The sequence below is a fragment of the Heterodontus francisci genome, chromosome 37 (assembly GCF_036365525.1).
Source record: "Heterodontus francisci isolate sHetFra1 chromosome 37, sHetFra1.hap1, whole genome shotgun sequence".
Classification (NCBI taxonomy): Eukaryota; Metazoa; Chordata; class Chondrichthyes; order Heterodontiformes; family Heterodontidae; genus Heterodontus; species Heterodontus francisci.
Genome location: NC_090407.1, coordinates 1,766,664 through 1,783,374, shown reverse-complemented (window position 1 = coordinate 1,783,374; position 16,711 = coordinate 1,766,664). Strand labels below are relative to the sequence as shown.

Here is a 16,711-nt window from a genome sequence, read left to right as displayed (position 1 = left end):
CAATATGTTACCCCTTACACCATGTTACTGTCACTGTAAGAACCCTTGAAAAAGGTACACCTTGTTGAAATGAGGTGTAACCGGGTCTTTAACGGCACAGTAACTTCAAAATTACTGCTAAATACCCTCACTGGCCCCGAGAAGCTAACTTTATATTTGTGGAATGCCAAATTTCTCCATAATGAAAAAACTCCACATATTTTTAAAAACTGTTCTTAAGAGTTTGTTTACCTTTATTTTAGCTTCAATCTTAATCATTTATTTTGCTATCTGAAAATTGAAATTAAAATTGAAGGATAATCAGTGCTTTTAACTTCCTGATTTGCTGTTTGTGAGAATACTTCCACATGATTGGCTGCTTATCCTGTTTGCTAATAGCACAGCTGCTGCACGCCTTGAGAAAGATTCAAATAACATATAAGAAGCTGCACTTTTGTTCCTCACGGGATATTTAGGAGCATGAAATATAATCTCACAGTGACCGAGAATAGATTGCTGCAGCACAAATTTCAGATGGCATTTTACATTTGCATTACTCTTCTCTGTAACCAATATTTTACATTCCAGCGATAAGCCCAACCCTGCAACGCAAAATGTCCTGCTTAAACTCGACTCCTGCCCATGTTTTCCTTTCCTCTCATGTCATGTCCCCAGCAGACTGTCCTACTGAATCATTCCTGTTCAATGATACCCCCCATTAGGCATATCAAAATTAAATGACGATCTGTCTTCCTCCTAAGGGTATGGGTCTGAAGAAAGCATCCTCTATTCTCAAATGAGTTCAACTTTGCCTCAGCGACTACAGCCTGAGGATTTTAAACCTGTGCAAAATCTGTATTTTAAAATACATGACTTAAAACATAACTCATTCCTAAATTCTTTGAAGAAAACAAAAGATCAACAATCCCAAAACTTAATTACCAAAGATGAGGAGGGAACATGGTGACACAAAATATATTACACAGAATATACAACAGAGAAATAGGCCACTCTACCAATTCAGTTCACGCAGGTGCCGATGCTCCACTCAAGTCTCCTTGCATCCATATTCATCCAACTATCAGCATACCCCTCTATTCCCTTCTCCCTCATATACTTATCCAGCTTCCCCTTAAATGCGTCTATACTATTCACCTCAACTACTCCCTCTGGTAGCGAGTTCCATTCTCACCACTCACAGGGTAAAGAAGTTTCTCCTGAATTCCCCACTTCTTGGTGTCTATAAATTTTTTTAAAACCCTAGCCTGTTCATTTTTTCCTGTTAGGTAAAACCTTGCAGTTCTGCTATCATCCTTATAAATCTTTGTTGCAACCTCTCCATTGCCTCTGTATCCCTTCGATAATAGTGACCACAATTGCACATAGCACTTCAAGTGTGTTCTAACCAAGGTTCGATACAAGATTATGATGACCCAAGGTCTAATGGAGTGGTAATGTAACTTAGTCAAAACCCAAAAAGTGTCTTAAAATTTCAAAACATACCTGTGGAATGTACTTCCTTTGTAACCAATAGGTACGCCATCCTTCCTGTTGAAAAAAAAAGTCATCTTCAATCTGTGGAGTTAACAGATTAATTCAAGGTACTAGATACTGATACAAACCACTTATCTTGAAGTAGTTTGTGGGTCTTTTCTAATTTAAAACAACTTCAATCCAAAAGCATTAGAGGCTAACCCCAGACCACAAATCAAACAATTACAGTTAACCAGGTGAATGGAGTCAGCAAAATCATTTCAGGGATAGTTGCTAGTCACTGGTGCATAATCTATTATCTAACTTACATAACAATGGAAAATAAGAGGACAAATGAGCGAAAGTATACATCAGACGGCATGCACGGGTAACTCCCATCCGTGAGCAGAATGTACAATATACCTTCCTGATGGCAGTTGATAAATCATTGCCCAGAATGGATACTTAACGTATTTGGATAGCACAGGTTTTAAGTAATACGATGCGAGGGCAGGCAGATTGGGATTAAAAAGGTAGTTTCCATTGGTAATGGATCAGAGCAGCCTTGATGGGCCAAATGGCATACTTCTGTTCTAATCTAACTGAGCCAATTTCAAATAGAAGGTCCCAGGTTTCAAGGCCACTCTGCAAAGTTTGATGATCACATCAGAATGACACTACAGTTGGCTTCAGCACTCCAGGACAACCAGGGTTGCTGCTCTTTCTTGCTGTTCAGTAACTCTTTCCTAAAAGGTCAGAGAGATACAGCACTGAAACAGGCCCTTCGGCCCACAGAGTCTGTGCTGACCAACAACCACCCATTTATACTAATCCTACATTAATCCCATATTCCCTACCATTCTCCTACCACCTACCTACCTACACTAGGGACAATTTACAATGGCCAATTCACCTATCAATCTGCAAGTCTTTGGCTGTGGGAGGAAACCGGAGCATCCAGCGGAAACCCACGCGGTCACAGGGAGAACTTACAAACTTCACACAGGCAGTACCCAGAACTGAACCCGGGTCGCTGGAGCTGTGAGGCTGCGGTGCTAACCACTGCGCCACCCAAACCTAAGTATTTGCATGCGAGCAGTGGTGGGTGATTAAAGGTATGGGCTTCGTTTCAATGCTCCTCACGGTAGAAAACAGCACTCGCCGACTACGTTCACTCATGAAGAAGGGTGGCTGGGGTGGTGGGAGGGAAGTACAGGCGCAGAAATAAACGGCCGGCATCAGGAAAGAGCAACTTCAGGAAAGAAAGGGAGACAATGTGTACATAAAAATAAGTACCAGTATGTTTAGTGTTCAGTCTACTGAAAAGGTACAATCTAGCCCGTTTGATTTAAGCCACTGCTCGTCACTGATCTAGTGGGAAAGAAACCACATAACTGATTGGCTGGAAAGGAGAATACTAACTATTCATCTTTGTGTTCTGGTTTCACTGGGTGCCTCCTTTATAAACTAGTTTCCAGAAATCTGGGAATATTAAACCAAGACCAAATGCTGTGCACATAATAAAAACTAGTACTGACCTGAATTCTCCAGTACAGAACTGCCTAAAAATCAGAAAAAAATAGAATCAGCAATAACACAAGATGAAACAATGATTTAAATGTATGCTATTGAATAAGTGATTAATATAAATGTAGTAAATTAACAGCACTATACCTGATATTCTCTGCTACCCTGGGCACTACTTCAGCAAACAGTTCAATCTTCATCCGGCCCACTTCCTGTTATAGAAAAACAGTTTCATCAGGAAAATTTTCTGTGTGTTTATAATATAACTTCAATCACTTTTTAACAGAGGTTTGAGCAGGGTAGCACTCCTAGCACTAAACTAAACAGGTCCAGGATACTGAAACAAAAACAAGAAATGCTGGAATCACTCAGCAGGTCTGGCAGCATCTGTGGAAAGAGAAGCAGAGTTAACGTTGCGGGTCAGTGACCCTTCCGAAGAAGGGTCACTGACCCGAAACGTTAACTCTGCTTCTCTTTCCACAGATGCTGCCAGACCTGCTGAGTGATTCCAGCATTTCTTGTTTTTGTTTCAGATTTCCAGCATCCGCAGTATTTTGCTTTTAGGTCCAGGATACTGTCCTGGGATTGTTGATTCGAACAAAGTTTGATATGGTGAAGACTCAACATCCAACACCATGAAGCCACTACAGCTCTAGGACTCCAGAATTCAACAGGCTGTGTGGAAACCTCCCCAAGAGACCTATCTGCACCTGTTGCATCCAATACCGCACTCCTACCACAACTCTGTGTATTGTGCAGTGGAGTCTAAATTTTCTGTACAACTCCTACAACTGAACCGCTGTGAACTGCAAGCTTTCTCTCCTCCCTCCCCTGCCAAATGTTGCAACTAGGTGCCGTTCACTGGGTTTTCCATGTAGATTCCAGTAGAGTCCTGACATCTTACTGAAACAGTTGTGTTGGTGAACAGTTTGCTCCACTTTCAAACAGCTGGTGTAGCACATGATCTCCTATCAACAGGGAAGACACAAGGTTATTCTAACCTGAACAAGCTGTGGTGTACAACCACTTCTGGGCTCCTGTGTGGCTGGTAATACATTCCTTTTAAAGAGGTTTTTAAAAAAAAAATCTGATTGGAGTGAGTTATGAATTTACTCTGCCTTTTCTGCAAGCTCTCGGGTGTGTTCAGTGTGTGCAGAGGAGGTTCACCAGGATGTTGCCTGGTATGGAGGGCGCTAGCTACGAAGAGAGGTTGAGTAGATTAGGATTATTTTCATTAGAAAGGCGGAGGTTGAGGGGGGACCTGATTGAGGTGTACAAAATCATGAGAGGTATAGACAGGGTGGATAGCAAGAAGCTTTTTCCCCCCCAGAGTGGGGGATTCAATTACTAGGGGTCACGAGTTCAAAGTGAGAGGGGAATGGTTTAGGGGGGATATGTGTGGAAAGTTCTTTACGCAGAGGGTGGTGGGTGCCTGGAACGCGTTGCCAGCGGAGGTGGTAGATGCGAACACGATAGCGTCTTTTAAGATGTATCTAGACAGATACATGAATGGGCAAGAAGTAAAGAGATACAGACCCTTAGAAAATAGGCGACATGTTTAGGTAGAGGATCTGGATCGGCGCTGGCTTGGAGGGCCGAAGGGCCTGTTCCTGTGCTGTAATTTTCTTTGTTCTTTAGTTAGTCGTACCTCCTCCCTTTGGCTTGTACTACCCAGATCTTCCACGTCAGTCAAGTCCCTGAAATGTTTTGACAGTTTGCCATTGTTCTGCAGGTCTCTGCTGTGCACAGAGGGGATGCCACTTGAAATTGCATCTCCCACCTAAACAGAGTCAGGGAGGCAAAGCCCTGGATCTTCTGTCACTGTCAGTAACGTATTCAGATGACTAGCAAGGTTTTCCCTTCTTTGAATCATTCTGGCTTTACCTTCCGCACCAGTTAATGGAGCCAAACTGGGGTTGGGCAAGAGAGAAAGCATGAAAGGGAGAGAGAAAGTTTATAAGGGGCCAGGCTCAAATTTATTTTTAGAACCAGGGGTGTTCAAATTTTTGTATTAGGCATCCCCTATAAGTATGACAGATTCCCGGCATCTTTCAAATAGACATATTCCCCAAGGGCTCCTGTTCCAACAACCCAAAGACAAGAAAATCCTGAAGTTAAGAGGGGACAAAGATGAACGCCACCTCAGGAATTCATAGCAGCTCGACAAGAAATCCCTATTTAAAATGGCGCCTGGCTAAGCCGAAGACCTCTAAAGTTTCCTATCCTCCTCGCCCTCCTGCAGAGCGACTCTAAGCTGCTCCAACTTCCAGTAGAGGGACTATACTGAAGAGCCATTGCAAGCAGCATGCAGCTACCCCGGTCACAATACTGCTCCCAGTGGCCCGAGGAACAATATCAATTAAATCGGAGTATTTCTTATAAAGCAATTTACATGCAACTGAAATAAGCCGCTACTAAGACCAAAAAAATGCAGAAATCTGGCAATCTCCTGTATTACTCCACACACCCCAGTTTGAAAATGTGACTTAAAATCGAACCATACCGACATATTTATACAATCCTGCCTTTTAAAGAAAGAAGAGATTTACCTTCAGCTAAAGAACATTGTGGATCCAAAAGACTGAGCGAGACCAGCGGTGTGTAAAAAGAGCAGCGACAGCGGGGAAGAAGGAGACCGGCGCTATGTGGGAAATCAGAGATGCTTCCAGTGTCCCAGATGACCATGTGTGCAGGAAGTGCATCCAGCTGCAGCTACTGGCTACCCGCATTACGGAGCTGGAGCTGTGGGTGGATGCACTGTGGAGTATCCGCAATGCTGAGGAAGTTGTGGATAGCACGTTTAGTGAGGTGGTCACACCGCAGGTAATGGCTGCACAGACAGAAAAGAGATGGGTGACCACCACACTGAGTAGTAGGCACAGGCAGGTAGTGCAGGAGTCCCCTGTGGCCATCCCCCTCTCAAACAGATATACCGCTTTGGATACTGTTGGGGGGGGGGGGGGGGGGAAATGACCTCCCAGGGGAAAGCAGCAACAGCCAAGTTTGTGGCACCACAGAGGGCTCTGCTGCACAGCAGGGGAGGAAAAGAGTTGGAAGAGCTATAGTGATAGGGGAAGCTATCGTAAGGGGTGCAGATAGGCGTTTCTGTGGCCACAAACGAGACCCCAGGATGGTATGTTGCCTCCCTGGTGCTAGGGTCAAGGATGTCTCGGAGCAGCTGCAGGACATTCTGAAAGGGGAGGGAGAGCAGCCAGAGGTCGTGGTCCATACTGGTACTAACGACATAGGGAGGAAAAGAGATGAGGTCCTGCTAAGTGAATATAGGGAATTAGGCAGAAGGTTAAAAAGCAGGACCTCTAGGGTTGTAATCTCAGGATTACTCCCTGTGCCACATGCTATTAAGGGTAGGAGTTGGAGGATTAGGCAAATGAATGCATGGCTGAAGAGCTGGTGTAGGCGGGAGGGCTTCAGCTACTTGGATCATTGGGATCTCTTCTGGTGCAGAGGTGACCTGTACAAGTTGGACGGGTTGCATCTAAACTGGAGGGGGACCAATATCCTTGCGGAGAGGTTTGCTAGCACTACTCGGGAGGGTTTAAAACTAGTCTTGTGGGCGGGGGGGGGGGGGGGGGGGGGGGGTGGGACCCAAAGTAGTAGTCTCTCAGATGAGATAGTTGAGGCAAATGTAGGGGGGTAAAGCAAGTCCAGTAGGCAGGCCGGGCAGGGGCAGGACAGGGAGCATGGAAGGTCTGGTAGGCCAAACTGCATTTAATTTAATGCAAGAAGCCTTACAGGTAAGGCAGATGAACTCAGAGCATGGATCGGTACATGGCATTGTGATATTACAGCTATTACGGAAACGTGGTTGAGGGATGGGCAGGACTGGCAGCCCGGGGTACTGATCTTTCCGGCGTGACAGAGGTGGAGGTAAGAGAGGAGGGGGAGCTGCACTATTGATTAGGGAGGACATCACGGCAGTACTTAGAGAGGATATCCCGGGGGGAATGTCCAGCGAGGCCATATGGGTAGAACTTAGAAATAAGAAAGGGGTGATCACTTTGATGGGATTATACGATAGGCCCCCCAATAGCCAGAGGGAAATCACAGATAGGTGTAGGAATTATAGGGTTGTAATAGTATGTGATTTTAACTTCCCTAATATTGACTGGGACTGCCTTAGTGCTAAGGGATCAGATGGGGAAGAATTTATTAAGTGTGTCCAGGATAGTTTTCTGAAGCAGTATGTGGATGGCCCTACTACAGAAGGGGCTATACTTGACCCCCTCTTGGGAAATGAGGATGGGCAGGTGGTTGATGTGTCAGTGCGGCAGCACTTTGGGACCAGTGACCATAATTCTATTAGCTTCAAGATAGTTATGGAAAAGGATAGGACTGGTCCTCAGGTTGAAGTCGTAAATTGGGGTAAGGCTAATTTCAATGGCATCAGACAGGAACTCTCAAAAGTTGAATGGCAGAGGCTGTTTACAGGTAAAGGGACGTCTGGCAAGTGGGAGGCTTTTAAAAGTGAGATAGGAAAAGTTCAGGGCTGGCATGTTCCTGTTAGATGGAAGGGCAAGGCTGGCAAGTTTAGGGACCCTTGGTTGATGAAAGATATTGACGGTCTGGTCAGGACAAAGAAGGAGGTATATGTCAGGTATAGGCAGCTGGGATCAAGCGAGTCCCTCGAGGAGTATAGGGGATGTCGGACTACACTGAAGAAGGAAATTAGGAGGGCGAAAAGGGGCCATGAGACTTCCCTGGCAGATAAGATAAAGGAGAATCCTAAACGATTCTATAAGTATATTTAGAGTAAAAGGGTAGCCAGGGAGAGAGTAGGTCCCCTTAAGGATCAGTGTGGCAATCTATATGTGGAGCCACAGGAGTCACTAGCCGAGAAGGGATTCTGAGAGAGACAGGATTTATATGCATTTGGAAAGGCATGGTCTGATTAGGGATAGTCAGCATGGCTTTGTGCATGGGAAATCATGTCTCACAAATTTGATTGAATTTTTCGAGGAGGTGACCAAGAGGATTGACGAGGGCAGGGCGATGGACGTTGTCTACATGGACTTTAGCAAGGCCTTTGACAAGGTCCCGCATGGTAGGCTAGTCCAGAAGGTTCGAACACATGGGATCCAGGGTGAGCTAGCAAATTGGATACAAAATTGGCTTGGTGATAGGAGGCAGAGGGTGGTAGCGGAGGGTTGTTTTTCGGATTGCAGGCTGGTGACCAGTGGTGAGCCACAGGGATCGGTGCTGGGCCCTCTGTTGTTTGTCATATATATTAATGACTTGGATGTGAATGTAAGGGGCATGATTAGTAAGTTTGCAGATGACACCAAAATTGGCGGTATAGTGGACAGTGAAGGTTGTCATCTAAGGTTACAACAGGATAGAGATCAACTGGGAAAGTGGGCAAGGGAGTGGCAAATGGAATTGAACGCAGACAAATGTGAAGTGATGCATTTTGGGAAGTTAAACCAGGACAGATACAGTGAATGGCAGGGCCCTGGGGAGTGTTGTTGAGCAGAGAGACCTTGGGGTGCAAGTACATAGTTCTCTGAAAGTGGCAACACCGGTAGACAGGGTGGTGAAGAAGGCGTATGGCATGCTTGCCTTCATCGGCCGAGGCATTGAGTACAAGAGTTGGGACGGCATGTTACAGTTGTACATAACGTTGGTTAGGCCACATTTGGAGTACTGTGTGCAGTTCTGGTCGCCGCACTACAGGAAAGATGTGATTAAGATAGAGAGGGTGCAGAAAAGATTCACAAGGATGTTGCCTGGTTTGGAGGGCTTGAGTTATAAAAGAGAGATTGGATAGGCTGGGTCTGTTTTCCCTGGAGCGAAGGAGGCTGAGAGGGGACATGATAGAGGTATATAAAATTATGAGAGGCATAGATAGGGTAGATAGCCAGAATCTGTTTCCCATGGTAGGGGTGACTAAAACTAGAGGGCATAGATTTAAGGTGAGAGGGAGGAGGTTTAAAGGGGACCAAAGGGGTAAGTTTTTCACACAAAGAATAGTGAGTATCTGGAATGAGCTGCCAGAGGAAGTGGTGAAGGCAGGAACAGTAGCACCATTTAAGAGGCATCTGGGCAGGTACTTGAATGAGCAAGGCATAGAGGGATATGGAATTAATGCAGGCAGGTGGGATTAGTATAGATAGGCATTATGGTCGGCATGGATGCGGTGGGCTGAAGGGCCTGTTTCTATGCTGTACGACTCTATGACTCTAAAATAGGTAAGGCAAAAATTAGAGAGACATTAAAACCTGGCCAGACAATGGAGCTGAAACTGTTCAAGGGAAACATACAAATACAAAAAGCTATTTCGGCCAATTAAAATGCTCCTCCCATTCAACAGTAATATTGGCACACTATTCTTTAAAAAATCTTCTTTCTCAACCATAGTAACTGTCAGAAACTCCTTTCGCATAATAATAGACATTTCAAATTAGTTAGAACTGGTACAGAGATTACTGAATACAGTATGAAATATCAGAACAGAGATGTCCCTTTAAAAAGGAAAGTGCTGTACAGGTGATTAAGGCAGTACAGATAATTAGTCATCAAAATTAGCTAATGACCTTAAGACATCCCAAAATCTTGCAACTTTTGTGTTTTATAAGACTTTAGAAAGTGCATTGACTACAGTATTTCCTCACTACAATTGTTCAATTTGCAGAAACATTGATTGACTTTTGTATCAATTTTACATGCCCTTATGCAGCAAGGCCTGAACAACATTCAGGCTTGGGTTGATAAGTAGAAAAAAACATTTGTGTCACACAAGTACCAGGCAATGACCATCTCCAACCAGAGATAATGTAACCATTTCACCTTGACATTCAATGGCATTACCATCGCTGAATCCCCCAGCATCAACATCCTCGGGGTTGCCATTGACCAAAGACTTAACTGAAGCAGCCATATAAACACTGTGCCTACAAGAGCAGGACAGAGGCTAGGAATTCTGTGGCGAGTAACTCACCTCCTGACTCCCCAAAATCTCTCCACCATCTACAAGGCACAAGTCAGGAGTGCAATGGAATAATCTCCATTTGCCTGGATGTTCCGACAACACTCAGGAAGCTTGACACCAGCCAGGACAAAGCAGCCCGCTTGACTGGCACCCCATCCACCACCCTCAACATTCACTCCGTCCACCACTGACGCATAGCGGCAGCAGTGTGTACCATATACAAGATGCACTGCAACAACTCGCCAAGCCTCCTTCAACAGTATTTTCCAAACCAGTGACCTCTACCACCTCGAAGGACAAGGGCAGCAGACGCATGGGAACACCACCCACCTGCAAGTTCCCCTCCAGGCCACACAGCATCCTGACTTGGAACTAGATCGCCGTTCCTTTACTGTCACTGGATCAAAATTTTAATCTATACATAGACTGGAAAATCAGATGAACAAAGGTAGCCTAGATGAGAAGTTCATAGAATGTTTTCGGGATAGTTTCTTAGAACAGCACGTCTGGAACCAGAGAGCAAGCTATACGAAACCTGGTATAAAAACAAGAAATGCTGGAAATATTCAGCAGGTCCAGCAGCATCTGTGGAGAGAGAAGCAGAGTTAACGTTTCAGGTCAGTGACCCTTCTTCAGAACTATAGATGCTGCCAGATCTGCTGAGTATTTCCAGCATTTTTTGTTTTTATACCAGGTTTCCAGCCTCCGCAGTATTTTGCTTTTATTTTACAAAACCTGGTATTGTGCAATGAAATAGGATTAATGATGTCATGGTGAAGGCGCCCCTAGGTAGCAGTGCTCATAATATGATTGAATTTTACATTGAGCTAGAGGGAGAGAAGAATGGGTCCAAGACCAGTATTTAAACTTAAATAAGGGCAATTATGAGGGCATGAAAGCAGAGCTAGCTAAAGTGAACTGGCAAATTAGGTTAAGGGATCGGTCAATAGAGATGCAGTGGCAGACATTTAAGGGGACATTTCAGAATAGATACATTCCAACGAGAAAGAAAAATTCCAAGGGGAGGATGCACCATCTGTGGTTAATTAAAAAAGTTAAAGATAGTATCAAACTTAAAGAAAAAGCATATAATTGCATAAAGATAGATGTCAGGTCAGAAGATTGGACAGAATAGAAAAAACAGCAAAGAATGACAAATAGAGTGATAAGGAGGGAAATATTAGAGTATGAGAGAAAGCTAACTGGAAATATAAAAACAGATAGCAAGAGTTTCTATAGGTATTTAAAAAAGAAAAAAAGTTAATAAAATGAGCGTTGGTCCTATAGAAAGTGAGTTTGGGGAATTAATAATGGATAACAAGGAGATGGCAGATAAATTGAACATCGGTCTTCACTATAGAGGATACAAGTAACATCCCAGAAATAGCTGTAAATCAGGAAATGGAAGGGAGGGAGGAACTCAAGAAAATTACAATCAGCAGGAAAATGGTCCTGCGCAAACTGTTAGAGCTGCGGGGTGACAAGTCCCTGGGTCCTGATGGACTTCATCCTAGGGACTTAAAATAACTGACTCTTCTGACACCCTACCTCTTTTCCACAATTTCCAGTTTCCTGGCCCTAACCGCCTCCTCTTCACTAAGGTGTTCAATCTCTCTACACCTCCATCCCCCACCAGAATAGTCTGAGGGCTCTCTGCTTCTTCCTTGAACAGAGGCCCAACCAGTCCCCATCCACCACCACCCTCCTCCATCTGGCCGAACATGTTCTCACATTGAACAACTTCTCCTTCAATGCCACTCACATCCTTCAAATAAAAAGATGTTGCTATGGGCACCCGCATGGGTCCTGGTTGTGCCTCTCGTTTGGTGGGGTATGTCGAACATGCCTTGTTGCAGTCCTACTCAGGCCCCCTCCCCCAAATCTTTTTCCGTTACATCGATGACTGTATTGGTGCTGCTTCCTGCTCTTGCCCCGAACTGAAAAACCTCATCAACTTTGCTTCCAATTTCCACTCTTCTCTCACCTTTACATGGTCCATCTCCAACACTTCCCTTCCGTGTCACCATCTCTGGCGATCGACTGTCCACTAAAGGTCTGCAAAGGAAACCCGACCGAGCCCAAATGCCGGATCTGGAAGTGCGACCTGATCCAAACCAGACACGTGTCATCTGGTCCCGTTGGGGTCGGGTTTCCTTTCCACATCTTTACCTCACATACAAGGCTATCCAACAGGGCATTGCAGTGCCTTACTGTCCACTAATATTCATTATAAGCCCACTGACTCCCACAGCTACCTTGACTACACTTCCTCACAGCCCGTTTCCTGTAAGGACTCCATTGCATTCTCCCAGTTTCTCTGCCTCTGATGCATCTGTTCTGATGATGCAACCTTCAACAACTGCACTTCTGATCTTTCTTCCTTTTTCCTCAACAGAGGATTACCCCCCACTGTGGTTGACAGGGCCCTCAATGGTGTCTCACCCATTTCCCACACTTCTGCCCTCACCCCTTGCCCTCCCTCCCAGAACTGCGACAGGGTTCCCCTTGCCCTCACTTTCCACCCCACCAGCCTACATATTCAAAGGATCATCCTCCGCCATTTCTGGCACCACCAAATGCATCTTCCCCTCCCCTGTCAGCATTCTGAAGGGATCATTCCCTCCACGATACCCTGGTCCACTCCTCCATTACCCCCCAACACCTCATCCCCTTCCCACGAAATCACAGGAGGTGTAATACCTGCCCTATTACCTCCTCTCTCCTCACTATCCAAGGCCCCAAACACTCCTTTCAGGTGAAGCAGCTATTTGCTTGTACTTCTTTCAACGTATTATCATGTATTCGCTGCTCACAATGCGGTCGCCTCTATATTGAGGAGACCAAATGCAAATTGGGTGATTGCTTTGTGTTCAGTGCGCAAGCATGACCCCGAGCTTTCAGTTGCTGGCCATTTCAATTCACCACCCTTACTCCCATGCCCACATTTCCGTCCTCAGCCTTCTGCACTGCTCCACTGACCATCAACGCACGCTCGAGGAACAGCACCTCATTTTCCTATTAGGCATTCTACAGCCTTCCAGTCTGAACATTGAGTTTATTAATTTCAGAACGTAACTGGCCCTTTTTTATTATTATTTTTTTTAAAACCACATGCTTGCCTTAAACTTGTTTTTTCACGTTATGCTTTCGGACAGAGCTGTTCATTATTCTGTCATTAACACTCTCTACTAATGCTTTGTCTTTCACCACACTATTAGCACACTCCCTTTGCTTCAACCTCATGATCTCCTTGTCAGTTAGACTAGTATCGACTTGCCTGGAACATCCTGATCTCACTGCTGATTTCCACTCCAGAAAAACTCTGGGAACACAAAGCTGCAGTACCGGATACTTCCAACAAGGTCATCGGACCCAGCACCAAGAAAAATATGAACTGGTTTGATGAAAATGACAAGGAAATTCAAGATCTGCTGCTCATCAGGATCACCTGGCTCAGCCAGCCAGCCAAGAGAAAAAGACAGCCGATCAAGCATGCAGCACCCTTCAATGTAAACTGAGGAATATCCAAAATGACTGGTGGATCGCACTTGTGGAAAAAAAACTGAACTGTACACTGCTACTGGTGACAGAAGCACTAAAATCTGTCTATGGAGCAGCATATCAAACCCAAAACCCCCTGAGGAGTGCCGATGGCAAGACCCTACACATCGGCAAGGAGTCAGTCCTGGATCGTTGGTCGGAGCAATTTGAAACTCTCTTCAGTGCCAAGTGCACAGTGCATGATTCTGCCATCAATCACATCCTGTCAAAGAAGAGCTGGATGAGAGCTCAACTCTGGAGGAAACTCTAACCACCATCAACCAGATGAAGAACAAAGCCCCCAGAGCTGATGGAATTCCACCCGAAGCCTTGAAGCATGGAGGCCCTGCCCTATACACCAAGCTCCACAAGTTTTTCACGGCCTGCTGGGAACAGGGCAGGATTTCACGGAATCTTAGTGATGCCATTATCATCACCTTGCACAAAAACAAAGGACTACCGTGGGATCACCCTCCTTTCTATTGCTGGGAAGATCCTGGAACAGGCTTGTGCCTACCATTGCGGAAGCAAACCTCCCAGAGAGCCAGTCTGGTTTCAAAGCAACCAGAGGCACCACAGATATGGTATTTTCACTCAGACAATTACAAGAAAAGTGTTGTGAGCAAAAAAAAGGCCTGTATGTCACTTTTGTCGACCTCACCAAGGCATTTGACACTGCGAGCAGAGATGGACTTTGGGAAATCCTTGAAAAACTTGGATGCCCGCCCAGGTTCCTGGCCATGGTGAAGCAGTTTCATGAAAATCAGTACGGACAAGTCAAGCAAAACAGCAACCTCTCCAGTCCCTTCCGTATCTCCAGTGGTGTGAAGCAGGGATATGTGCTGGCCCCGACCCTATTCACCATCTTTTTCAGCATGATGCTGCAGCAGGCAACTTAAGGAGGGAGTTTACGTATGCATCCGGACTGAAGGAGGACTTTTCAACTTCAGGCATCTTCAGGCTCACACAAAGACACAAGAAAAACTCATCCATGAACTTCTTTTCGCCGACGACTGTGCTCTACTGGCCCACTGTCAGTCAGACCTGCAACTTATAACAAGACATTTTTCTGAAGCAGCACAACTCTTTGGACTAAAAATCAGTTAAAAAAAAACTGAAGTCCTGCATCAGCCTGCACCCTAAGAAAAATATAGACCACCAAGCATCGTCATCAAGGGAACCAAGCTGAATGCCGTCAAGCAATTTACTTATGTGGGGAGCGCCATCTCATTTGATGCCACCATAGACAAGAAAGTGGACAACAGGCTTTCAAAAGCAAACAGTACATTTGGCAGACTTTACAACGTGTGTGGAGCAACCACAGCCTCAGAGCACAGACCAAACTCAAAGTGTACAAAGCCATAGTCCTCACCACCCTTCTGTATGGCGCTGAGTCATGGCTCCTATACCGCTGTCATGTACGCCTTCTAGTGCGCTTCCTCTGCAGCATCCTCAAGATCCACTGGCAGGACCGCATATCAAACATTGAAGTCCTGGAAACAGCCAACATCACCAGCATCGAGGCCATCCTCCTGCAAAGCCAACTGCGTTGGGCGGGTCACATTGCCCGGATGAACGACAGTCGCCTGCCCAAGATGGTGTTGTATAGAGAGCTGACCATGGGTAAAAGGAACAGAGGGGCCCCATGCAAACATTTCAAGGACTCCCTGAAGAAGTCCCTCTCTGTGTTCCACATCGACCATCGCCAGTGGGAAGTGCAGGCCATAAATCATGATGCCTGGAGATGTTACATCAGGAGGGCTACAGACACCTTTGAGACTGAGAGAAGAACCAGCATGAAAGAAAAGAGGAGGAAAGGATAGATCCAATTGCTCCGAACGGTGACTATACCTTCACTTGTACCCGCTGTGGGAGAATCTGCCGGTCACGGATAGGCCTGACTTGCCACCAGCAGGCCTGTAACCAATGACTACAACCTTCACCTCGGGTGAAGGTGCTAAATTGGGGGAAGGTTAATTATAACAATATTAGGCAGGAACTGAAGAATTTAGATTGGGGGCGGCTGTTTGAGGGTAAATCAAGATCTGACATGTGGGAGTCTTTCAAACGTCAGCTGATTAGAATCCAGGACCAGCATGTTCCTGTGAGGAAGAAGGATAAGTTTGGCAAGTTTCAGGAAGCTTGGATAACACGGGATATTGTGAGCCTAGTCAAAAAGAAAAAGGAAGCATTCGTAAGGGCTGGAAGGCTAGGAACAGATGAAGCACTTGAGGAATATAAAGACAGTAGGAAGGAACATAAGCAAGGAGTTAGGAGGGCTAAAAGGGGTCATGAAAAGTCATTGGCAAACAGGATTAAGGAAAATCCCAAGGCTTTTTATACATATATGAAGAACAAGAGGGTAACCAGGGAAAGGGTTGGCCCACTCAAGGACAGAGATGGGAATCTATGTGTGGAGCCAGAGGAAATGGGCAAGGTGCTAAATGAGTACTTTGCATCAGTATTCACCAAAGAGAAGGACTTGGTGGATGATGAGCCAAGGGAAGGGAGTGCAGATAGTCTCAGTCATCTCATTATCAAAAAGGAGATGGTGTTGGGTGTATTGCAAAGCATTAAGGTAGATAAGTCCCCAGGGCCTGATGGGATCTACCCTAGAATACTGAGGGAGGCAAGGGAAGAAATTGCTGCGGCCTTGACAGAAATCTTTGCATGCTCATTGGCGACAGGTGAGGTGCCAGAGGACTGGAGAATAGCCAATGTTGTTCCTTTGTTTAAGAAGGGTGGCAAGGATAATCCAGGAAATTATAGGCCGGTGAGCCTTACGTTAGTGGTCGGGAAACTATTAGAGAGGATTCTTCGGGACAGGATTTACTCCCATTTGGAAATAAATGGACTTATTAGCGAGAGACAGCATGGTTTTGTGAAGGGGAGGTCGTGTCTTACTAATTTGATTGAGTTTTTTGAGGAAGTGACGAAGATGATTGATGAAGGAAGAGCAGTGGATGTTATCTACATGCATTGAGTAAAGCCTTTGACAAGGTCCCGCATGGCAGACTGGTACAAAAGGTGAAGTCACACGGGATCAGAGGTGAGCTGGCAAGATGGATACAGAACTGGCTCGGTCAGAGAAGACAGAGGGTATCAGTGGATGGGTGTTTTTCTGAATGGAGGAATGTGACTAGTGGTGTTCCACAGGGATCAGTGCTGGGACCTTTGCCGTACATATATATATATATATAAATGATTTGGAGGAAAATGTAGCTGGTCTGATTAGTAAGTTTGCGG

The 16,711-nt window shown here is 45.4% G+C and overlaps 1 protein-coding gene across 2 annotated transcripts in view; it reads right to left on the bottom strand.

Moving 5' to 3' along the window:
- Positions 1–16,711, bottom strand: part of ppih (peptidylprolyl isomerase H (cyclophilin H)) — a 31,002-nt gene that overhangs the window by 10,669 nt on the left and 3,622 nt on the right. For both annotated transcript variants that reach the window (XM_068016821.1, XM_068016820.1), the window contains 3 exons: positions 3,127–3,191; positions 2,991–3,014; positions 1,483–1,527 (listed from right to left, as the gene is read on the bottom strand). In XM_068016821.1, the coding sequence (XP_067872922.1) occupies positions 1,483–1,527; positions 2,991–3,014; positions 3,127–3,191 (134 nt within the window). The remainder of the gene's footprint in view (positions 1–1,482; positions 1,528–2,990; positions 3,015–3,126; positions 3,192–16,711) is intronic.